Source organism: Thunnus thynnus, chromosome 1 (genome assembly GCF_963924715.1).
Source record: "Thunnus thynnus chromosome 1, fThuThy2.1, whole genome shotgun sequence".
In the NCBI taxonomy this organism is placed as follows: Eukaryota; Metazoa; Chordata; class Actinopteri; order Scombriformes; family Scombridae; genus Thunnus; species Thunnus thynnus.
Genome location: NC_089517.1, coordinates 26600866 through 26627433, shown reverse-complemented (window position 1 = coordinate 26627433; position 26568 = coordinate 26600866). Strand labels below are relative to the sequence as shown.

The 26568-nt window shown below is 39.7% G+C and overlaps 1 protein-coding gene across 2 annotated transcripts in view; it reads left to right on the top strand.

Annotated features, from left to right (window-relative positions):
• Positions 1–26568, top strand: part of LOC137185158 (MAM domain-containing glycosylphosphatidylinositol anchor protein 1) — a 192850-nt gene that overhangs the window by 106135 nt on the left and 60147 nt on the right. For both annotated transcript variants that reach the window (XM_067593469.1, XM_067593460.1), the window contains exons 5-6: positions 10762–10958; positions 12278–12410. In XM_067593469.1, the coding sequence (XP_067449570.1) occupies positions 10762–10958; positions 12278–12410 (330 nt within the window). The remainder of the gene's footprint in view (positions 1–10761; positions 10959–12277; positions 12411–26568) is intronic.

Here is a 26568-nt window from a genome sequence, read left to right as displayed (position 1 = left end):
TGTAACGTATGGAAGATTAGTAAACGGATGGCATCAGAGAAGAGGATGTGGTTTCTCGACAAACCACAAGTCCACTGACTGACTACCTGAAAGTCAACAGCAGCTGAGTGTCCTTATCCTGCTAGAGTGACCCTGCACAAATTTGTGAGGTCGTCTTATGTCTCTGTGAAGCTAGAAAGAACCAAAATACAATACAATAGAACACAAGACAATATCACAAGTATGTAAAAGCAACATTAACCTTCTAGTATTAAAGACAATTACCACTTTTTGAAGGTCGGTAGCTTATGTTTCATCTGTTCATCCCTGATACAGAAGAAATCAGAAATCAGAAAAAAACTTAATTGTTCAATGGTAATTTGTCTTTCACAAGGAACACAGTTTATATAATTTAGCATGTGTGTAATGCTTTATTTAGTTTTACAGTTTCTAAAACTTCCCATCCTCTTCATTGGATGCCAAAAACCAGTAAGTCACCAAAATGACCCCAGCTTCTCGCTGACACTGATGATGAAACTGGTGTAGTCTGTGTTTTCAGGCCCTTCATTATCTTGGGAATCTCCTCCCTCTTATTTATTTATTTGTTCACTGTCTCATCTTAACCAGGAGGCAATGAAAGTGAAGTTGTGTGCCAGAATACCACTTTAGTATCTGAACAGGAATCCACAGAAGTGGTCGAGAGTTGTTTTAATACAGGCTTTGTGAAGATTGCCCCTGAGTGCAGTGTTTGTCTCACAGCACAACACAATAAAACACAAGCAATTTAATAATTTTAAGAGCAGCAAAAGCCTGTATTACTGTGTGGGTGTATGTGTGTGTGTGTATATGTGTTCTCCATATGCTCTATTGCTGTGATCCACTGTGCCCTGCATGTCACAAGGCTAATTAAATATACAAGAAGCCATGGGGTTGGAAACTACATATCTTTTGTCTGGTTGTACCTTTACATCAGTGTATATATGTGTATGTGTGCGTGTGGGTGAGAGAGAATTGTCTAAGTGTGTGTGTGTGCATGAGCATGACTGCTGCATGTTTCTTTCACCACCTGTAGGGAGCAGCTATACATGACTTAAACCTGGCTGGAATCAAAACAGCAGCTACAGAGTAATGTATGGATTCCTGCTGTTACACTGTGACACAGAAGTCCATATGACCACAGACGGAGTTGGAAGGGCATCCTTTATTCACTCTGCTCCCCATAGATAACTTCAGAAGGCACTTACAGGGACACGGAAGGACTTTCTTGTTTTTGCCCTCTGGGGCTGAAGCAAAGGAACTGAGATTCATGTGTTATTTTGCCCCTTAGGAGTTTGTGTGTGTGTATTTGTTGGTGAGTGCATACTTGTGTGTAGGCATATGAATGTCTGGATGTGTGTGTGCACATGATTGCATAACTGTGTATGCCTTTGTGCATGTTTTTGTGTGTGTCTGTGTGTGTGTGTGTTTTCATTTTTGTGTGTGTTATTTTAGCCTGGAGGCTGAGTGAGTGAACTATGCCTCTTTGTCCCTTAACACCCTCTTTGCTGTCACCACCACTGTGCAGCTACTGTCACACTCACGGTAAATAACCATGCCCAAATTAGTCTCTGGCCTAAAATAATAGAGTCACACCATCATGAATGTTTAATACCATTTCCCAGGCTCTTTGCTGACAAAAGCATAATTAAGGCTTGTACATAACACGCTGGCTCGACGAAAATGCACCATTTTCAGCAAATTCATGATTGTTAGTTTGGGAGAAGACTCACTGTAATTCTTCTTAACACAATCTCCTATGCTTTGCTGGTAAAGGTAGCAATATACTATGTAACTTAAGATGCTACACTGCAGGGTTCTTGGCATTCTTTGTAATTATCAGGAAGGTTAAAGGATGATTGAAGCCAAAAGTGAACAGTCATGCACTCAAGGAAGTTTTACAGTTGCTCCACAATGAAGCAAACACAACAGGGATCCTGTTTTCTTTTTTTTCTCAATGTTTAACGCCAAGCAGCTTCTCACCATGGATAATTGTGCTCTCTCACTAGAGATCTTTAAATGATCTTAAAAACACAAGAACATTTTCTGCGAAGTAGCTCACCGCTTGTTTTTATGATTGTGTTTACTTTTTCCTTTTGGTTTGCTTTGAATGAAAAGAGGTATAGTAATACCATATTGGTCCAAATATAAGACAGGATTTTTTTCCTGGAAATATGTCTGAAAAAAGTGAGGTCATCTTATATTCGGGGTCTAGACTTTTAAATGTCGGAGTGTTACATTCACAACAATAGATGGTGCTAAAAATCTGTAAAACGAGCACTCCCCTCCTGACCGAAGCAAGCCACTGTCTCTCACAACTAGCCTACAGTGCCAGAAGCCTGAAAGATGGAGAGACACAGTGATCATCTCGAACGAAGTGGCTCAAAAGTAGGCAAACAACTGAGTAACAGTAATGTAACGAGTGTTTTCATCAACTCGACTACTTCACTGTCTCTCCTCTGCTCCGTGGAACTCCATGTGTGAGTGGAGCATCAGCTCCATCCGTGGTGAAACAGAGGAGAGAAGAGCAACTCAGTGCGACCATAACTGACAGCAAAATGCAGTACAGTGTCACACTGTGCTGAAATGAAACGAGTGCACAATAAATAGGAAAATAACATGAATGAACATAGTCTCCACTGCATTTTGCTGTCATTTATGGTCGCACTGAGTCTCTCTCCTCTCCTCTGTTTCACTGCGGGCGGGGCTGAGTGCTCCACACACGGAGCTCAACGTAGATGAGACAGTGAACCAGGTGAAGCACTCGAGTTGACAACTACACCTGTTTCGTTACTATAAGTGCAAAAAAAATTTTGCAAGTAAAAACGAAATAAAGGTAATTTAGTCCAAATTCTGAGTCTTTTTCCAAAAGTGAGTCTTGAAAAAGGGGGAGTCATCCGATAATCACAGTCGTCTTATATTTGGACCAATACGGTAACTTTATGCGGTACTTTACAGTACTTTATTGACAAGTGAGCACTTATTTTTTTATGGATCAGTACATCTCTCATCTCTCAGGCTAATTTGGTTTCTATATACTGCGATAATATAAACAATATATTAATATGGGGCTAATGGAAGGTACTGTTGTGTTATTTTATTGAGCTAATAAATTGGATTTTCAGAATACATTTTTCTGACCACTTGTTCGATCTGCTTCCTCCCTCTTAATTTCTTGTCCTTCGCTATGTATCTATAATCACGTCACCTCACCTCACCTCACCACCTCTGTCTATTCATGTTTGTCTCCATCTTCTTCTGTTTCTCTTCTTTAACAACCTCCTTCTGTGTCTTCCTCTGTTTAAGGACTCTGCTGGTTGTGGTATCTTTAGTTTTTACACTGTAGAAGGGCCCAGTTCATGATGAGGCATATCAAGTTGTTGTCCACGTCTCCTGGAATTTATATATATCTCATGCCTCTGATTTTATATAAAGATAGAAATAATACAAATGTCTCACCATGTTTGTGTCATCTGTCCTCTCCTCCATCATTTCTTCCAGACTAATGTCTGAGGCGTCACTGAGGAGAGGAGGAGAGAAACAGACTTGATTTGTGGGGTTAAAGAAGCAAAAAGCTGAATTTTTTGATATTATACAAAAAAACTGAGCAGAGAAAATCATCCTAAATCAATCTTTACTTCTCAACATTGCATTTTAAACACAGGCAATGTTCTCGTTATTTCCAAATGTGGGCCTCGTGCATGTTTTATGCCCTCTTTAAGGCGATGTCTATGAGCAGAATGCTGAATAATTGATGAGACACGAAGCTGGATCAAACAGCAAGTCTGCCTCTGTTTGTGCCTCTGTATGCACAGGCTTTTCTCACTGTGCATTTGGCTGTGTGGGCACATGTGTGTTTGTGATAGTGTTTCTTTGCGTGTGTGTGGTCAATTGCCCATAAGAATGTGTTCTCAATTTGTGTTAGTGTACATGTGTGTGTTCAAGAGAAAAAGAGAGACAGACAGACAGAGCTGGTGCTTTTTCTTATTTTGCAGACTGAAATATGTTTGGACTCTGTTGTCTATAGAGATAGTAATTCCGTGGACCACTGTTTTATACCTGAGAGATTCTTTTTTTTTTTTTTTTCTTTCTCAGCTGTCACGCATCAGTTATGATTACATCCAAATGTCCATCACTAAAGAAAAAGCTGCCTTTGTTTTCTTTGCCACAAAAGCTGGATTCATCTTCAATGAGTGACATTAATTTAATTGTTTTTATGAATTCACTTAATAGATTTAAGCTTTTGTTTCAAACATTGTGAGGATACAAACCATCTATCATATCCTTATTACCTAAAAAACATGCATATCCTCAAACAGTCCATACAGTCCTTGGGCAACTTTGGATATGTTATTACATGAAGTCAGTTACTGACAGTGGGTAATGATGATATTGGGTATTGGATATTGGGCTATACAAATAAACCAGGGTAAGCTATAGAAACAGAGCAAGCAGCAATTAGGTTTGAGGCTGAGACTTCACATCCTCAGTTTATCAACTTAATTATCCTTGTGCTCAGTGTCGGTAAAGCAACGCACTTATTACCTGCTTATTCTGTGCAGAATAGAAAATGCTCATTGTATCACATCTGTTAAGCATTAACGCAGTGTGCCACTTCTTCCTTTTCTCTTCACTTCACATATGCACAGTTTATTTCCAACTTATTATACTGTAATTTGATAATGGATTCTGCAGTGGCCTTTAGTGAATTACAATGTTTTGTGTACAGTGAACAATATTCTGTTTATTGGGGATAATACACTTGGGGCCCTATTTTCCCAAAATACGGTGCAGGCGCAGATCCAAGTCTTAATTCTTGGTGTGTAGATGCAGCCAACACATTTTTGCAATTTTCCCGACCATCAGCACGGGCGCACTCTTGGCTCAATCAGATGCAATGTGGGGAAGAGACTGAATTATGCGCACGTGGAGTCGGGGCGAGCTTCAGTAATGAACAATCACATGAGCTCGTCTCATTCCCTTTAAATGCAGCAACAGTTGAAACAGAGGAGAGAGTCTGTGAGAGAGAGAAATTTATTCACCTTTGTCAAGCCCCTAAAGCTCTAAAGTATACATTCAGGACACCCCAAATATTAATATACATCAAATATGCTTACAATGGTAGAATGAAAATAAAGCTGATGTGTTCTCATGTGTGCTGCAGCTGGCATACCGGTGCCGCTGCTTATTTTGCACAAACAATTAATAAAGGATAATTAATACAATTAAATTCCACGGTTCTACTCCTTCTCTGCATATTTGAAAGTCCTCATTTATGCTTTAAGTATATAAAATATCATTAAACAAACAGATAGGCCTACGGGTTTGGAAATTTGCTGGTTAGTGTTTGAAAAGCGTGAAAGTTCTATCACTGTTTTTTCAAAAAATTCATATGATGAATGAAGGTATCCACGCTGCCAGCTGGGTGTAAAGTAGGTAGGGCGGTGTTTAAACCTGTTTTAAAATGTTTTCACAAACATGTTTTTTATTTATTCACAGTATATAGGATGTTGATGTATGTCTACTCTGTTTAGGAAGGAGTGTGCATGGCACAGGACATCCAGTTGTTAGAGGCTATTTTACACACTGATTATATGCATATACATCCATGCGCAGAACTGACTACTACACATATTTTGAGACTTTGGGCGGCTTTGGCTCAGGAGGCAGAGCGGGTTGTCCACTAATCGCAAGGCTGGCGGTTCCGCATGTCGAAATGTCCTTGGGCAAGATACTGAACCCCAAATTGCTCTCGAAGGCTGTGCCATCAGTTTTTGAGTGTTAATGATTAGAAAACTCCTCCTGATGAGCAGGTTGGCACCTTGCATGAAAGCCTGTGACATCAGCATATGAATGTGTGTGTGTGAATAGGTGAATGTGGCATGTAGTGTAAAAGCACTTTGAGTGGTTGGAAGACTAGAAAGGCACTATACAAATGCCCATTTACCTTTTACTTGACTGTAAGTGGCATAACTGAAAACTCACTGTAATGATCCTCATGATATGACAGAAAACCTGAGTTTGAACTGTTATCCAATAAAAATGTCTGGAGAGATTTGATGAAGCTCAGGACGTGGCCTTGTGCCTGCAGGAAAATAGGGCCCTTGCTGTTTTATGTTGTACAATAGATACTGAACATAGCTATCTTTACTCACAGAATCACTTTCCCTCACTCAACCACCCACACACACGTACCACACACACTACACCTTATTCACCTCCATTGCACGCTCACACTCAATTGAACCTGTCATCTTCTCTTTGGTCCCCTAATGGCCGTCTACTCCTAGAGAGCTATTAGAGTACAGGACATGTTATTGGAAATCAAAGAGGATTTGGAGTCCGGGGCATCCTCCTGCAGGGGAAAGCACCCAGCAGAGGTCAACTTGTTACAAAAACACACTCAGTCAACCCTGACCGCATGGATGAATTGCTTCTGAGCAAATCTCTGTTTTCGTCATTTCCATGGTTACTCTGGTTGTTTTGGAGAGAATTTTGAGGTATGATTGTAAAGAAGTGATGGCATGAACACTTTTCTGTGAGTCTATAAAAGATACATACATATGAAATTAAAGCAATGCCTTTATTTCTACAACATTGTCATGCAAGACTTATTCTTCTGTTGGTTACATTAAGATGTTTTGAACAGGGTATGAAACTCTTTTAAAAAACAGCGGACAAACTCTTCAAAAGGTTTTGTAGTCAACATAGAAAAAAAAACTGTGTATTTGTTGCTCTCATACATTGTCTCCGCTGGCTTGATTTCATTTTCAAGTAGTCCATGTCTAGAGTTTGTAATTCTGATCACAATTTTTAATCATCTGACTCCTCAGATTACAAGCAAACAAAGTCTTTCTGCTCGTCAGTTCGCCCTGAAATTTTTTATTAAAGCAACAAACATAATTTTCAAGAGCAAACATAATTGGAATACTTGACAAAAATGCGCTTCGTCTAAACCTTTGGGGAATGCCATGAACAAGTAATTTTGAAGCACATGTTGGAGGAGTGTTTCCTGCTTCAGTTTTTAGAAAAAACTGAGATGAATTGGGACTAGAGAGTATTCTGAGCAAATAGAAATGAAATGCTTGACAGTGTTTTGTGAATGATAAAAGAATTTCATTAACAGGCAGCTGGTCTAACAGGATCTGGTTGCCTGATCAAGACTGTGGGAACCACTGAATTGTTGAATTGTCCTTCTGGAATTAATTTGTGTCAACCAGATAAGAAAGTGTGCTGGAAATTTGTTTTTTTTTCTTCTTATTTTCTTTACAAAAAAAAAAGTCAAATTAAGTGAAGTCAACTTTATTCATGAAGTGTGACTGTTGGTGTTTGTTATTACACACACGTTAAACAGCAAATATAGTGGCACACTTAAGAAATATTGTTAAAAGCTACTGTAAGTCAGATAAATAAGGTGAACACAATGATTTTTCTTTCTTTCTGTTATCAAACTACAATAATGATAATAATAAATAAAATAATAAAACAAAATAAATAATAAAATAATGTAACTAAATAAAATATTATTCAAAGACTTTGACTCACTTTGAGTTAAAGAGAATACAATACAAACATTATAAATATGTCCAAATGGGATTTTGTGATTTATCCATATATAATTGTCTACGTTAAGGGCCACACTCCAAGGGAGGACTTAAATGTCTTTGTGTCAGCATCATTGTGTGGTGTCGAAGCGAAAAACAATGCCAAACCCCCACTGCAGCTTGAAATTTGGAAACGTGGCTGCACTGTACATTAAGAGCTGTGGTTAAGAAAAGCAGTGCAGTGCAATTGATCTAAGATGTGTGCAAAGGGAGGGCTTTGGGGAAATCAAAATCTTCATTAAAGTTTCATATTGTATTTCTGTACACTTGCAGTTTCAGCTTGTGTCTCTATTTACTTAAGGGCCCAAACTGAGCAAAGTTAGACTCACCTTGGGAGCTCGGATAAAAACACATCAACATGTGAGAAAAAATGTTTAAAATATTATCGCCGTAAGATCATTTTGAACATGTAAGGCCAGCAGGGACATTTTTTTGTGTTCCAGAGGGATAAGTTTGTTCAATATTAGTTGTGTTTTCTTTTATCCACAGATTACCTGAAGTCATTGTAAAAAACTGTTCAGTATTTCAATATAAAGCCAAACATGCCATAATACATGTGCACACTAGGCAGAATCCTCTTGGCTGTTATATTTCAGTGTTTGTGATTGAATATACAATATTTGAACCTCTGAGCAACTGAATGGTGTTTGTCCATTTATAGTTATGTGGTGTTCTTGAGAATCTACCTGTCTATATCTGTCTGTGTCAATCTGTCACTTCCACTTTCTCCACATTCAGCCACAGTGTCACGAAACAGACAGAATGACAGCAGATAGTCACACTCACTCACTCTCTGACACACATACATACACTACCGTGGCATTAGTCAACCAGGTCTCCCCCTGTGCTGCAAATGAACTGTGAAAATCATACAGAAATCCTGTGCCAGTCAGGGACAAACACACATGTATGCATGTACATATTCACACATTCAATTGTTCAAAGGTGCATGCACTCATACTTGCTCTTTTGCCAGATCTCTTTCACACACACATGCACACAAGACAGAGCCAAGACAAGGAAGGCAGATATCTTTGATAGCTGCCCAGGTTTGAAGTCCTGTTGCTGGCAAAGCTTTTTAGAGAGACTGGTGGTACCTCACTGTCTTGTTCCCTGCTGGGCTTTTGTCCCAATCTGTGGGTTGTCATTTTATAGATGAGGGTGTCCACGGGGAGATGAAAGGAGTGGAAACAGGTGAGCATTTCACAGAGTGCGGATTTGAAACACTGAGAAAATCTCAACTAACAGATCTAGAGGAATACACAAGTACATATTTTTACTTCTACTTTTAGTTTTTTAAAATGCTGAATTATTAATCTGACACAAAGAATGACTGCTGCGCACATTCTGTTAATAAACATACAGTACTGCTGAATCACAACGCTGCATTGTGCCACCATGGTAACAGAACACTGTCTTCATCCTTTAAAATAGCGGATTTCAAAGCAAGTATGTGCAAACCAATCACATCAAATACAGTTAGAATACTTCAATAGAAAATAAAAATGAAAAGTTAAAGATATTCAGCAATTCCTTGATTATTCTTATTTTTTTGACACTAATGTGAACATATTTTGATCAAACATCTGTGGTGCTCACATGACAGTTTCAGTGTTATACCCTCTCTGACTCATGCTTCTTTTCCTTGACATTTAGGCAACATTTCTGCACACTGTATTGAGCTTTAAACCATGCAAGGTTATCACATACTGAGACTAGGTAAATCTGCCCATGACTATGAGACTCACTTTTTATTCGAAAAAAAAAAAAATCTGTAGTTTCATGCCGTGGCTCGTGTGTTTGAAGCCACAAAATCACTTTAACAAGTTCAAGTTGCTTCTGTGTGTTTATGTGCCAGTCTGTCCCAGAGCTCTAACCTTCAAACCACTGAAGTGCTCTGATGCTCTGATGCTATGCTGAGGCTACACACACTTTGATGTGGGTCCAGATGTGTGTGTGTGTGTGCGTGTGTGTGTGTGTGTGTGCGTGCGTGTGCACATGTGCCTGTGTGTGTGTGTGTGATACAGCCCTTGTGTGACAGTTGTGCCCTTTTCAACAGCACACTCAAAAATCAAACATCTTTTTCCTCACATTGTTTCTCTTAAATGTCTCAAACCAAAAATACAATAAATTCAAATACTTCCCTCCTTTCCCCCAACACATGGGCCCTTCTATACTCACATCTAAAGGTGTCAAGGAACGCAGTAGCTACACTGCCATCTCACATCCTTTCTGCAGCTTGCACCAAGCCTTCTTGATAAGTATACAGCAGGTGAAATGGTTGACACAAGAGAAAAGAAGTGAAGGAGAAGAGCAGAGAAGAGAAAAGAGGAGGCAAGGAGAGAGGTAAAAAAAATAAAGGCAGGAAGCGGCAGGAAAAGACTACCCTGGTGTTGGCTAAAATTGTTTCCATGATGTTTGAAGTCCGCAACATTCCAATTAGGCTGCAAAGAATCAGGATTACACACACACAGACAATTCGGCCCTGTAAGAGATAGAGGCAAGGAGCGAGGAGGAGGGGATCGAGAGGGAGGGATGGTGATGAGGAGTGAAAATGGCAGTGAGTTTTGGGAGAGATGGCAGAAACCAGGGAAGAGCAGCCTCCATGCTTGTGACAGCAGCTGAAATCCTATCCACTGGAGGAAAGGGAGATGACACTCCCATGAAGGAAATGCACAGGGAAACTAGGCAAGTGAGGGAAAGAGATAAAAACGACAGAAAAAAAATATATATATAAATACTCTGTGTGCAAGAGTCACAGCTAGAAAGGGAAATGGCAGAAACACACAGACTGTTTGGACATTTGTGCTTGTTAGAAGCTATGATCAATAGGCAACTGTTTGGACGGTTTTGGTCACTGTGGGTTGGCAATTCAGCCAACAAACAGCACTTGTTTGCCCTTATTTACAGTTGTGCCCCAGTTATCAATTCCCATCCCTGCCACACATATTACTGCCAATGTTTTGCACAAAAAGGGTGAAAGCATCAACGACAGAAAACTAAAGGTTATTTTAACTACACATACTCTAAACAATGTGTGCCTTTTATTACAGCTGCTTTATAGTTTTCTTCATGTTCCTTTTTGCGTGTTGCACAATATACAAGAATTCATGTTTTATTTTTTTCATTCGCTCCTTTTCAGACCTCGACACACCAGTGTTGACAGTGCACCAGACCATCAGCGATGTGCGTGGCAGTTACTACCAGGAGAAGACGGTGTTCCTGCGCTGCACTGTCAACTCCAACCCTCCTGCACGATTCATCTGGAAACGTGGGAACATGCTCATCGAACAGAGCAAGGACAACGGAGTGGACATCTACGAGCCGCTTTACACTCAGGTACACATTGGACACGTACACATAGGACACGTACACATCGTGCACACACACACACACGCGCTGCCACGTGTGCAGTCGCTTCCTGCTTTTAGCTCCTCTCTTCAAGAAGTGCCTCACAAAGTCTCTCCCTGCTGAATTGTATCCTCCTTTATAAGGCTTCACAGATTTTACTCAAAATATTTCACTCTGATCTCTCTTGTTTTTTTTTTCTAATTTTGGCACTATTTCCTACCTACACTTCAGGGTCATAATTGAATTCAACAATTAATGAGCGTATATGCAGACACCTACAGTAGGTAACTATTAGTTTGATATCTGGATTGTTATTTATTGCAGAGTCATATGATTCTGTCAACAGTGACAAAGTCAAACAAGCTTTCAATCAGGTAGAAACTAGCTAGTCAGTCAGTCAGCCAATCAGTCAGTCAGTTAGTTACCCAGTCAGTTACAGTAAACAAATAACCAACAGTACCCCAGCCTGATCTCCCAGTCTGAGCACACAAACACAATTGCTCCCTTTTTTCTCCACTTATCAAAGCATCAGTCAGCCACAAAGCAGATTCCCTAGAGTTCAATTATCCAGGCAGCAGAGCTCTTCCCAAGACTGCCTATAAGACTGTTAGCCCAGCACCTACTGTAGCAGACAGTTATACAGTATCAAACAAATTCCTATTCCTGATCTGAAAAATCATCAGTGGTGTTGAAAGAGAGTGCTTCTGTGCGTCTGAGACATCGTGTGTATCTACACTAGAAGCACAGAGAAAGCTGTTGAGATAGTAAGAGATGTGTGGGTTTTATGAATTGGCAGGGAGAGGATATGTGGATTTAGTCTTTATTATAGCAATGGCGTTCAGATCAGTTTCATTTTCCTGATGGTCTCGTGCAAAATCCATTTGAAATTCAACATTCATTTTACTTCACATGCAGATCTGAGATGCTTCAGTAGATAATCAGGACATATCAGACATTCAAGCACATGCACGTGTGTGTGTGTGTGTGTATGTGCGTGTGCCTGTATGTGTGTTTATCTCAGTGTGTCTTTGACTCTGTTTATTGTACTGCAGCTCATCAAAGATTGAAGTGACTTTCATGCAAGATTACAACCCAGTTTAGAAAAGAGTAACATAAAAAGCTTTGAGCATTCTCATTCATATAATGTCACATGCTATGCAATAGGAATGTGGTGACATCAGGTTTATGTTTATTAAAAAAACAAACAAACAAAAAAAAACATATAAAACACAAAATAGTGTTTTATATGTATAATAATGGTAAAATACTACTTCAACATGTCATTGTGTGTGTTTTGTCCCATCTAGGGTGAGACCAAGGTGCTGAAGCTGAAAAACCTAAGACCCAAGGACTTTGCTGATTACACCTGCCAGGTGTCTGTCCGCAATGTGTGTAACATTGAAGATAAGTCGGTCACCTTCAGGCTCACAAATGCCACCAGTAAGTTGTTTTTTGTGATTGCGTTTTGAAAGGACCAACACACAGAAATGCTTGTGTGTGCACAGACACACACACGCCTTCACAAAGCCAACATCTTTCCCTCCGCTATCAATTCCTTGCAATGACTTTTTTGCGTTCTCTTCCTTTGATTCTCTCATCTCATCTGACTTTTCTCTGTATGCTTGCTATGTCTTGGTGTCAGGAATGTCTTGCAGTCTGTTTCTTTTTCTCACTGTTAAAATGTCTCCCATCTTTATTTGTGCGGGAAATAGTAGTCCCCTTTCACCGTCTCCTTTTCTCACTCTTTCTCTCCCTCAGTCTTTTTGTTCCTTTCCTTGTTCTTTTCCCATGTGTTTTTCCTCTGCCCTTTGACTTTCCACTCAAATTTGCTCCTGCTCTCTCTCGTCTTGCCTGCCTCCCAGCGTGCCGTATTGTCTATCTGTCTTGTTTTTCTGTTGCTGAGAGCTCATCTCAGGGCTGTCAGCTGTAATTCAGTTGTCACACTCCTTGTTATCTCCAATTCACTCTCCACCTCTCTGTCCATCTCCACACCACCGCCCGGCAACTCTTTTACTTACGACAACATTGTCGTTGTTGACAACCCTGTCAGGTTTGTTACTGTCAGACTGATACACCACAAGGGAAAGCCCAGATGCTTCGCAGTATTTTTGGATTCTTTTTAAAGTGTGTTTCTTTTCTCTCTTTCTCTGCCTCTCTTCTTGCCTAATTTTCTAAATGCCAGTTCTTTCTTTTAAAGAATCATTGTCAGTTATAGTTCATTCGTTTCAGTTGTGGTAATTTGGATGGCTCTTGTTGTCAAATTTAATGAAACGTGCTTCCTATAATGGTACATCATGACCTGAATGAGAGTACTGCATTTGTTTTCTACATGCTCAAGAGCCGCTTGAGGACTGTTCAGGGCTTCTTGTCTTAATCCTGTCAGTCTCATGGTCAGTAGGTCTGTATAAATATGCACTGAAAATGTGTAAACAGTGAGGTTGTAATGATTGCTTTAGCTGAATAGAGGCTACAGGTCAGAGAAGCAGCCTTGTGACCAAACATAGCTGTTTTTAAAAAATATATATCTCACAACTGGTTTTGGAAGTAAATGATTCATGTTACCTTGACACTGATGTGCTCTTGAACAAGGCAGTAAACTCCACCTGTTAAAGACGGTTGATGTTCTGTGCAGTTCAGGTCCCATAACTCTGTGACTGTGACTGCAGAAAAAGAAAGCAACAAGATAGCAACTACAGCAAAGAGTCTGATCAATACTTATATCTAGCAGTGTCATTTAAGTTTGAATTCTCAGTAGTTCAGTCAGCCAACTGACATGATGTAGATTATAATTTAAAAAGCAGGTCTTTTTTTTGTTGAGGTTTCTATATCATGCTGTAGCTTCACATTAGAGTTCCATGTGTGTTTAAATCTGAAAATTCAATTTTTGGTTGAAGTACGCAGGTAAGTAAGTTTTAGTGTCCTTCTTAAAACTTTTCCTTGACATAAGTTTCTGCATGATGACGTTGTTACATATAAACTCACTTACTGTTGCTGCTGCTCAGTGTTTAAAAAAATGAACTCCTCCCGTCAGTAAACGGCTCCGGATCAGAGCAGAATCCGGTGTGACTCGCGGGTGTTTTTTGTCCCGAAGCTCCGGCTCTGCTCCCGGCTCTCTCCTCCAGAGCTCCCGGCACTCAGCAGCTGTCTGGTGCATTTATAAACATCTCACACACTCAGACTCAGCACTGTGACATCGCTCTTAGTATATCTGGACAAATTTCGTGCTCTAACATACAGTGAGCGAGTATGTTAGGAAGACACTGTCAGCAAACTGCGTGTGTGTGTGTTTTGGACAACCCAGAAAAACAACACAGATGGAGTCATCCTTAAAATGTATAGAATATGTACAGTATTAGTATAGGGTGCCTAGGCTTTGACCTTGTCACGTCCCACAAAGAAACACTGATCTCACCCAACAGGGAGTAAGGAGTGACAATACTAACCTGCCCCCTAGGGGAAGACAGACTGAGAGTCTACAGGTGGATGCTGGGGTGGAGGTGGGGCTTTTGAAATGCTATATGAATAGCAGCAGCAGCAAATGGCAGCAAGCAAGCATGTCAACAATGTGGCAGCAGGTATGCAGCAAAGTGTGAGCAGAGCACTGACAGCTTATATACGCTGCCATGATTATAAGGGTGCGTTGGATATACGATACAGCGAGGGGAATATGGCATGTGAGTGGAGCAATGACAGTAAAAAAATAAAGGAAAATCTCAAACGATCCCATATCTTGTTAACTGCATCAGTTTTATGTTTTTATAATCATAATGTTGCCTCAGTGTGACATCCCAGTCACACATTAAAGACTAAAGAGACCTTTTTTGCTACAAGTGCTCAAGATTTTTGATTTTATTGATTTTTGATTTCAGACTTTGTACTGAAGGAGAGGTTATCAATAGAGCAATACGACCTCTTTCAGATAAGAGATAAAGTTTCCCAATAGTCCTCTAAAGTAAGCTGAAGGTAGGGAAGATAAAAGAAAAACTCCGAGAACAAACTCTGTGATGAAGTGCGGAGAGGAAATAGAGTTAGGCATCGCTGTGAAAGAAGAAAGAGGTGGTCACAGACAGACAGCAGGAAATGAAAGACTGAGAATGAATCAGACAGAAAATGAGAGACAAGGCTTGCAGAAATGTTATGGAAAACAGAGTGACACAAATGAATCAGGCTCAGGTGAATGTACTGTAGCCCAAATTAGAGCTATGAGCACATAGGACCAGAGATGATAAATGATGGGTTATGATTAAAGAGAAATGCTTTTAATTGCGTGTGACAAAAAAAGAACTTTAAAACAAGAAAGGAGGCTAAAACATCTTTGAGCTTTAAAACCTAATGCAGAATAAGGGTGACCAACTTTGTCATGGTTCTGTCATTTTCTTTGTCAATATATAGTATATATTATTAATAATACTCAAAGATGTAAAGCTTCCAGCAGTGATATCCCACCTGCAAGTCAGCATTAGTTGTAACTTATCTTACGTGTTGTTCAAAATCAACAGAAAACAAACTGGACTTAATGCTCCTGTTGTATGTAATAGGTGGTCTTCACTCTCATCCCCTCTGTCTTTCTCTCCTCTTCTCTTGGACTCCTGTGGCTGAGATCAATTGTATCCCCCTGGCTCAATCAACACACATTCACACATGCACACACAGACACAGATACACAACAACCACAACAATAAGTGTCCGTCTGGTGCTGGCATAAGGGTTCAGACACTTGCCAAAACAGCCAATCTGTCTGGACCTCACAGCCTCACAGAGTGACAGAAAACACACTGCTTAATGTGTGTGTGTGTGTGTGTGTGTGTGTGTGTGTGTGTGTGTGTGTGTGTGTACTTCTGTCTCAACTGCCTAACCTGCTCCCCTGAGCTCTGCTACCTGATGGGATAAACACACAGCCAATTGAGTAAATGATGGAGTTAGTCACATTTAGGAGGGAGTCGCAATGCCATGTATTGTGTACTATGTGTAATATGTATTGTTTTTTATAGTCTTGCTCCATTGCAAGTTACTAACTGCATTAACATGTTTCTTTGAACTATACATCCATTTCACTACACTCACATTTTTCCACTAAAATGCAGCATCGGTAATAATACAGTAAAGACACCTTCCAAAAACTTTAGACACTCTTACCAAAATCTAAAACAGCTACACACTGACCACAACCTAACACACACTTGCTGTCATGGTATACTGCCATGAAACCACATACACACCTCCAGTCCAATTTTTGTCAAAAAAAACTTGTAACCTGGTAATTATTTGGTGGATACACACTCACAGTCAGCAGCATTTGTGTTTTGAAACTTAAAAATACAAATGCATGTAGAATAGAATAAGGTGACAAACAAGAACAAATTGAAGGAAAAAACAGAAATACTCTACCACTCTCTCCTCTTTGTAGACCTTCCATAGTTTCCCTATTGCATGCCTAAACCTGCAGCTGGTTTTTAAAACTTTTTCTTGCTAACATTCATCTGTAAATGCAGATAAAGGATTAAAAAAACTTAAATTTTATTCTTAGTGTGATGATGTATTCAAGGTTAGCTGGTTTGTTAATGGTGACCCTGAACACATTTCAGCCACATCACACTCTGAGACAATATACAGAGATAAAGAGACAAAGAGGGAATAACGTGATACAGGGTCATAAAATAAATAACAACACTTTTTAGACAGGTGCAAACATAATGATGTTATCTCAGAAAATCACATGTCTAGACTCAGACCCCAAAAAAAGAAAAAAAAAAACTGAAATGACGAGAGTGACAGACAGGAAATGCTGAAAAACAGTAAATTACAGAAGAGATAGAGAACAAAGAAAATTAAAAAAGGATACATAGATGGCAAAGAGAGAGAGAGAGAAATAAATAGATGGACATAGAGACAGAGATAGAGAGATTGTAAAAGAGGAAAACAAACAGTGAGTTGTTGCTTTGTATTTATCCTCTATAATATTTATCTAACGAGCGTATTTTGTTATTCCCCACTGAGCTCCCTTTTGTCCTTGTGGCGTCAGTCACTGCTTAGATTAGATTCATCCAACTAGGTCATGCCATCACCACTGATTCACCGCGCTGGGACAAGGGGATTGATTGATTTTTATATCATAATCCCAGCCTGGGATTTGAGTACGGGGCTTGTGCCCTCCACTTACTGACGACAGCGGCCAAATCCTCTTCCCCTGCCTTTCATAAAAAGAACATGGGGGCAGTGCTCCTGGGGCTTGTCACGTTATTTAAAGTGGTGAAGTACAGTGAGTAATGGAAAAAGACCAGGATGTGTAGAGGGATGGAACAAAACATTAGATTGAATTACAATGACTTCCACTATAACTGAAATTTGACTTTTGGATTTTCCCACACTTTACTTTATTAATAATATTATATTATATTAATAATTAAATTCCAGAGAATGCAGTTGCAGTGCAGTGACATAAATCTCCGAAAATAAAAAATAAAAATGTCAATAATTAACCAGTGATGTTCCTCACAAGAGATGAATTCCTGCAGGCTGTCAACACTGAGTATATTAGATGACAATTTTTCATTTTACTAAAAGATTAAAATTCAGGGCAATCATTTCTTTCACTAAGTTTATTTGAAGCTAAAATGTGTACAATAAGGTACATCATTAATCTGGCCCAAAATCTTTCTAGCAGTAGTCTCCTGCAAATGACTAATATTAAACTAAAATCACAAAATAGCCAGGTGTCTGAACAATACATTTGTATGCATAATCACTATACTACTGAATGTGTTTGCTGAAGATTTTTAAAAAAAGGAAGATATGCACAACTGGCTTTTCATAACTACCGCATTGCAAGCAGTTGTTGGATTAGTGAAACGATTTAAAGGTAATATTCATCAGAGAAAGCCAGACAGTTTCTAAGTGCTTGTACTTGTTCATTGTGGTGCACAGAGTGTCAAACTAAGTGATACTTTGGAAATGCAAAGACTTTTTTCTGCTGTTATCATAAATTAAACAAAAAGAAAACGAAAACTAATCAATGCTACAAAAAATGTCCATTCCTGAATAATATAGATAACAGGTATGCTGCATAAAATACACATAAACAAACACACACTCACGCATGCACAGTGATTTACAGCTGCTGACAAAATTCGAGCAGACCGAGTAAGCCAGTAAATCTGAACGATGGGAGAGTTGATTCAGTCCTTTATTGATTACTGTAACTCTTACTGCAGGACACTTGTACAAGTGTGTAATATACTGTATATGATTAGATCAATAGGTGGCAAATCCTATTGCGTATGAATTCCCCCTTGAAAAGTTGAGGATCAATGGGCAATCTACAATAATCCTTAGTACTGTAAAACATCTGTGGTAGGACATTGTATGGCATCTGTGCAGTCAGTTTTATGTAAGGTTATAATCCTTGTATGAAAGTGGTTCTGTGAAAGAGAGATAATCTGAAAGAGTGAAAAGAGAGCGACAGAGAAATAGACCCATACCTTCTAGCTGTAAAGCTTTGAAACTGCCAACTGTTTATCCATTACAAAACTTTGCTGAATTTATTTCTATACACAATTACAAGTAGTTATTTAACCAAGAGAATGTATGTGTTTTGGCTCTACGGTTATAGGTTAAAGGCCTCACACAGGAATTACTACACTGTTCATTTCCTGAATTTCTCAGGCATTTCTTCAGCAGTTCGTATATCCCCTCCCTGATCCCCTGACTGGACTGGATTTCAGCCACACCACTGGCAAGAATCAATTTGCTTGTAAGGCTGCTTTGATCATTTTTTGTGAAGTCATTGGAAGGAGCTGTAAGAATCTCAGAATTTCAGTTCTGTGCCCTCTGGGTTTGACCTTTCCTGTCTTAAAATATATTGCAATAATTATCCAAGGACATTTGAGTGAGCATGCAGCTTCTTTTCATCAGTGCTCTGATTCACAGAATTACACACGTTTACAACAGTTGTTTCACTGGACCACATTTTCCAAACACGTTTTTGGATTTACTGAAAATTGGCAACATTCAGGTCACAACCTGCATCTTTAAAATCTGAATGAAGTCCTGTTTTAGCTTCAGATTAACTATGTGAACCTGTTCAAACTCACAACTAACATTGTATTTAGCTATCAAAACTATTGTATTTGTGTACCTGGACACTAAAAAGAAAATTCTAAATCAAGCAGTAGTTGCTTTCATCCTGATGTAGTAAGTTTTTAGCGACAATACTGCAATTGCTTGTCCTTTTAAATTAAAGTGGGTGATATGCACATAAACTACTATTCATGGGGCGCTCTGTTGGCCTAACAACTGAAATACACCAGGCATGGACGTGATGCATCACTTAGGCGAGGTTTTTTACCTTCTACACAAGCTCTGTCTTTGTAGCATGTCGTTGCATGCCAGCCATTGAGTTTTGAGTAATGGTTAAGGCGCATACCATAAAACTGAAACATCCACGGTCCGATTCCCGGCCGGGGGACCCTTGTTGCATATGATAGTCCTCTCTCTTCCCCTGTTTCCTGTCTTTCAACACTGATTCTCAAATAAAGGCAAAATGCCAAAAATCTTGGTAAATCTTAAAAAAACAACAACTAATATTCATATAAACCAACAAGTCCTCCAAATTAAATGACAAAATAGGCTGCTAGTTCATGCACTCCAGAATGACAGATAGGAGCGTTTTTTTACACCCCTACAGGCAGGACAACATCATTTGTCCGTGCCTTCCAAAACCGTTACAAATCACTGTTGAAAAATGATGAATAGAAAAGTACATGTTTTGGCTTTTATTTCAGGGTGAAATTAACATCAGATTGGTGTCTTTAATTGTCTATATTCTCAGGCCAGTTGAACATAAACTACATATTGTTGCTAAATTAACACATAGCATAGTCATTGCCAGAGTATTGGGCTGGGCCCAGTGCAGTGCCCTTGAAATACTTTGGGGTTCATCTCCTCGTCTTACTTCAGGGTATTATGTCTGTGCTGTGGCCACTATAAAGGTAATCCCACCAAGCCTCCATTTTCCGAATTACACCTGGAACATTTCCTCCTGTTGGCACAGAGGATCAAACCATTGAACAGCAACTTTCTGGTTTTTAGTCGGCCTCCTGACCTCTAGGCCAACCTGCCATCCCTTCAGGTTTTTTTGACTGACATTGTATCGGTGACAACTACTATTGGCACAAAACACAAACTAGCCTACAGCACAGATCATTATGCTGTTGCTGCCTCATACATCTCCATCTACACTATATTTGTAGGTGATTACCCCTAATAACCCCTCTGCCCTTACCTCAAGGATGAATTAAGTCTGACACAGATAACACAGCATAATAGTGAGAGAGGAAGCCACAGAGAGAAAATTCAGTGAAGAAAAAAAAATGCAGAAAGAGGGTATAATGAGAACCAGGTATAGTGACAGAGACAGGAGAAGGGAAAAAGACAGACATTAAAGATACAGCGGTAACAAACTGACAGAGAGAAAAAGGAGTGAGAGAGTGAAAAAAGTATAAGCGTGGAAGAGGGAGGCATTTGTTACCTGGTTGTAAACCGCTGTGCTGCACATAAATCCCATTACTTTAGGAAGAGCGCTGGCTGATCCCACCGTTACCATCACCCACGCATCCCCAGGAAATTGAAGCTATAATTCTCAAATCCTCAGTTCCTCCACCCCTTGCTTCATTTTTTGTGTTCCCTCTTTTTTTCCCCCTAGACTTTCTCTTCACCGTAATTTAAACCTTTCTTGTTCTTGGAATTACATATTTGTTTGTTTAGTCGTTTATTTATTAAATTATTATTTGTTGGGAAAATTAGTGCTACAGCCATTCAACAGCATGCAGAAATTTATAAAATAGAATATAAAGCATGTGGTGAGCGTTCACGTGACGGAGTGTGTAATGGAGACAAAACTAGGAGGATAATTGGATCTGAGAGTCTATGCACTTGACCTTGTGAAGAAAGACATTTTTAAGGAAACCATTCCCACAGGTGCGTCTTTTTAGTGTGCTTCCTCCTATGTGACATGGGATTTGATTGGGCAGCTTGAGAGTGTGAGACAGAGTCATGGGACACCTGAAAGTCAGTGTCCCTCGCCAGAAGTGATAAATGTCTTCTTCATCCTCTTATTCTTCTTCAAACTGAATGTAACAAGCCAAAGGTGTTTGGTACCCTCTATTTGCAGGAAGGAGGCAAAATAGGATTTCAGATTGAGAGCATAAATTAAGTAATTTGCGTGCACAAATTATTAAATAGAGAGTCTGAATTATTAAATTGACCCCACAAAATAATTTATTTTTTTCTCCATGACTTTATTCTTGTAGGGCCATGGGGGGGATTGATTACTTTAGCATACAGATTAGGCAGAGAGCAGGGAGAGACCTTTAACAGGTCCATCACAAGGCTAAAACAAATAGACACATACTAACATCAACCTATAGTCAATCTCCAATCTACCTGACTTGCATGGCTTTCAAATATAATAATCACTCCACATGAGCAGCATGTAGACTCTTTTTGATTTATCAGGTCTGAAAACTAACAATATAATAAGTTAAGACAACATCCAGTCCTGTGCCACAATTTATTCCCAATTACCTCCATACTTTATTTAATTGTAACTGTATTTAACAAAAAGGCAAATTACCAAGCAAAACAGTTTCCATGGAGGCTAGTTTAATACTTAGAAAGCTCTTCAGGCCCACAGGGGTTTAGTCTCCCAGTGTTGTGATTTGATACAATGGGAGTGGACAGTGCTATTTATGTGCTGATTGCAGTTGTTACACCAGTGAAATTTCTTGTCAGCTTGAGAACCATCACCAGTGAAGTTAGCTAAAGAGATATCCCATTAGTGTGTGTGTTTTTGCATGCACATTTTTGTCACCCATTTAAGAGAATACGAGCATGTCTGCGTGTGTGCACGGCTTTGTGCGCGTTCTTGTATTAGTGGAAACATGCATCTGTAAACTAGTTTGCTGAGCCTCTGTGCACCTCTTTCATTACGGCGATTGCAATCTGTTAAAAAAGAGATTAGATGAGAGGATGTACTGCGTAAAGTCTATTAGAGGAATGAATTGCTTCCTGTACTCTGTGGAGTCAGCCTCTCACTGAGGATTAACTCTCTCTCAGGTTGATAAAAGCCTGGATTCTCCTCCTCCTTGTCCTCTAGAGCCCATTTAAAGGACCCAGTTGGGAGTATACTCCTTCAAAATGCTGAAAAATAACCATTGAAACCTTAAAATGCATCCCCAGAATGTTCAACAGCTCAATATGTTTCAAGGTAAACATTTTTTTTGTTTGAAAAATGAAAATAAAACTTTGTAATAAAGGTACAAATACATGCTTTAATAAGACATAACTAATGCATGACACAAAAAGATCTTTTAAAATATTGTATTAATCTGAGGTAGGTTCACTGAGCACAAATTGTTCGCCATGTTTTTCAGTAACACATAGTCACACGTGGAAGCTGCCCAGTACTGTACATCTACAGTCTGATCTGTTGGCCACTAAGCAACTTTAGTGTGAGGATTAAATGTCTTGAGTTTTCACACCACAGAAAAACCACCCAGCCAAATTTGACTGATTAAAAAAATCACCCAGTATATAAATTAGGTCTCAAAATCATGGAAAAACAAGCTGTATTCTGAGCCCTGAAATGCGCTGAAGGCATTGAAACTGTGCCCCCAATTGAACATTGTCTGAACCTCTGAACTCCCTTGAAAAAATATACAATTAAAAATAGGCCTTGTTTGTAGGTGTAAGATAAGCAACATGGATGATATTTCAAAAGCAAAGTAAGTAGGAGCCACTGTTTAATTCAGCACCTATTCTGTATGTAAATATGCGTGTGTGTCAATGTTGCTCGCTTCTTTGAAAAGCGCTAGCGAGGGGCTGGGTGTAACGTTAGCAGCCACAGGAGTACGTCTGTAGTGATGGTGAAGGCACCGGAGTAGCATCTGCAACACAGCCCGAGACAGCAAGGGTGAGACTGGACAGAGAGGCAGAGCCACACTGGCAGCGGGACATGATGGATATATTCTCTCAATGGACCAGAGCTTTAACACCGACCCTACCCATCAATGGATGATTCCTCTAGGTTTTAAATAACTCCTTGAGCACTACTGTAGACCAAAAAAGGCCCCATTCACCATTAACAGCTAATACTATGAGATGAGTGTCTATCAGCCCGGCTCTGGCAGCCAGGAGAGAGCATAAGCAATTAAGAGAAGAGAGGAGCGCTAACAGCTAAGCTAAGGCTAACTCCTCATCGGCTATCTCTACCCAGCATTTTCCTCGCCAATGTACAGTCTCTGGTGAACTGCGACTGTGGATCATCACCCATAAAAGAATTATGGTTTAACAGTGGTATCCTGATAACGCCATTGAGCTACCAGCCTGCTACATCCTCAGGGCACAGCTAAAGACAACAGCTCATGACTCCAGTAATACCAGCGGGGCGTAGGGGATTTTATGTTAACAAAGCTTGGTGCACGGACAATGCCATTATTGAGAGGCACTGCTCTGTTAACCTATCTCATAGTTAAGTGTAGACCTTTCTATCTGCCCAGAGAGTTTACATCTACTGGTGTGACTGCAGCATACATCAGGATGCTAATGCTAAGCTCACAATGAAAGTATTGCATGCTGCCACTAGCAAACAACAGACTAAACACCCAGCCAATGCAAAGGTGCTCTAGTTCTTATATAGTGTTGGGGGGTGGGAGTCGGGGTCATGCTAGTCACCCCTCTGCGTCATGGTGCAGCAAATCCTGAAAACAGAATTGGTCAGTAGTTTAACAGTCTAACTCAACAATTCAGTACTGCACAGTCTTTTCATGTTTTCAGCAATTACTTTCTAATGTGTATAATATGTTTCAGAAGAAATCTCTGATTTTCCTGTACACAGACTTTAACACTTTTTGGACGTTTATTCAGCCTGATCACAATTGACATTTTACAGCTAATATGAAAACAACTAAATGTATAATACATTCATAACATTCATAAATCAACACTCAAACAGTATCGCATTGAATAAAAGTGACATAATTATCTATGAAACAAAACTGACAACTTGAATTAACACTGTCACAGGCCCACTTTGAATTTTCCACCTCAAGAGTCAGTGTACAATATTATCAAGACGCCTTTATTTTCCTAGGCACCATATCAGAAGAATTGCTAATGGTAGATGGAGGTAACTGGTCCAGATGACAGACGGCACATGTTGCTGCCGATAATTCTTAACTGAGGTTACTGTAGGTTCACCTTGTTTCCGTCTCTGAGGTTGGATTTGTTTATTTTCTTCAAGCATCTAAACCTATTAAACAGTGTATGACTCTTTCATCTTTCTTCATCCATTGAATTGGCAAATAAAAAAAGTGTTTACCCCTGTAGCTCCTTTTTTGCTGTTTATGTGTTTTTTGGTCTGTCTTGTTTAGTTTTTGTGCCAGAAGAGGGATATTTTCTAAATAAGAAGCATATTGTATAATAAATTAATATATGCAATAATTGGGAGAAAATTGTGCAACCAGTTCAGTTGCCAAGATTTATTCTAAAACCAAAAACACCCTGGAAACATTTCCATAACAGAGAAATGTGACACAATACACAATACAGAGTTATCAGTTGCTGCATGATGTCTTACAGTGTTGTTTTAGGAATATAAAAACAAATTTCCCTTGTGTCATGGCAGCTTAATGAAAAAAATACATACATAATTCAAAGAGGCAGGTTGAGTGAGCACATTTCAAACTAAATACAGTTTTCTTCTTTTTTTGCCGCTACAACTTGGCCAAATCGTTACAGGTAGAGTTACGCACACATGCACAAATTCACACCACAGAGCTCTACAGTACAACCACAGATTAGTAACTCATGACTAGTGAACCAGTTCCAGCGGAGAAACTGGGGCCTTGCTGCTGTGCCCCAGGGTGTTTTCACTGTAGTTGATGAGAGTGGAAACCTGTCTGTTTCTCCTCACCAAAAAGAATTTTGCAGCCACTCGAGGGATTGAAACAAGTGACATTTTGGCCACAAGCTCATTTCTCACAATGTCACACTCCTGTCACCTCATTTATGCCCTGTGGCAAGATATGCAAAAACCTTTTGCAAGATGTTGCAGATAGGATTGCCACCTATGTTTTAAAGGATTTTAAATGCTTCAAAAAGTCCTCACATTTACATTGAACTGTAAAATGTAGCTACACATTGGGTTGTCATGATCATTAGGCTATAGGGAAGCCAGGTCTTTGATGAGCAATAAACACAGTGCAATAGGAGACCTTAATGTAGGTTTTTAACCGAACACTTTTATTTGCTAGAACAATTAGGGCCAGAGTAACCATTGGTTGTTCAGTGGTTTCTCTGAATAACTATTGGTCATTGGTTGTTTTGCATAAGCCACAATTCCAAGCGGCTACTTGACTCACAAACCAAGAATATTGCTAGGTTCTGTTGAAAATTCATGTAACTGAGCTCAGCCAGACTTAAACTGGCAAAGTAATCAAGAGTTACGAATGTAAGTAAGGTTCCATGAATTCTGGATGACCACCAGAGGCGGTATGAAATACCTGAAGATGCATCACGTGCATGCGCAAGAGGTTGAGACATAATACCAACAAAGTCACACATGTGACTTGGGTGATGCAAGCAACCTGAAAAAGGGGCCTGGCACCCAGCAGTCATCTCCTTTTATCTTCTCGCCTAAACGCACAGGTCCTGTGTATTGTCATTATCCAGTGTCAGTGCTTCACCACCTATGCCAGTAGCCTCGTAACCTATCGGTTGGTGCTGCGATTCTATCCTCCAGAAGCCACATAGCTGGTGCTCATCCCTGCCGCGAATTTTACCAAAAAGTCCAACCACAAAGCATTGGACTTTTCCAGCTAAGTAGCCAACTCATTTCCCTGGTGGACGTGCATTGCTAACTTACCCGCTTAGCGCCTCCACTCATTGTGGGTAAATTGCTTTCATGTGCTGTATTAGTTTGTGGGTTTCATACTTAACCAACCAGTCTCACTGAGGTGTTTCCACCTGTCACGACAGCTGTGTCGACGGTTGAAGAACTGTAGCAGAGGGTGTTTTGTTTTGCTCCTTGACTACTGACTTAACGCTGTTACAGTAATTACATGCATTTACACCTACCAGGGTGTCAGAGTCTGGATTTGTAACTGAGTGTTTCTTGCTCTACTGCTACATCACTAACCTTACGGCAATATAGATGCTGGTTTAATTGGATTTGTAGCCGAGTGTTTCTCACTCTACTGATACATTGCTAGCCTCACAGTGATAAAGGTGCTGGTTTAATTGGATTTGTAGCCAATTGTTTCTTGCTCTACTGCTACATCGCTAGCCATACGCATGGCCATGACAGATGTCCATCTGGCATCAAACACCTTAGGCAGGCACTGATAGATAATGCTTGCATTAATTGCAGGTACTGGATTGATGGCAAAGGGAATAACATAATATACAGACTCTTTAACACTGAACAGACCATATCAGATGAAGATACAAGCTTAGAATGGAATCTGTGCACCATATTTCATTAACAAAATGAAAAATAAAAATGTTTACACAGACAGTTAAGGCTTGTGACAACATCAGCCTA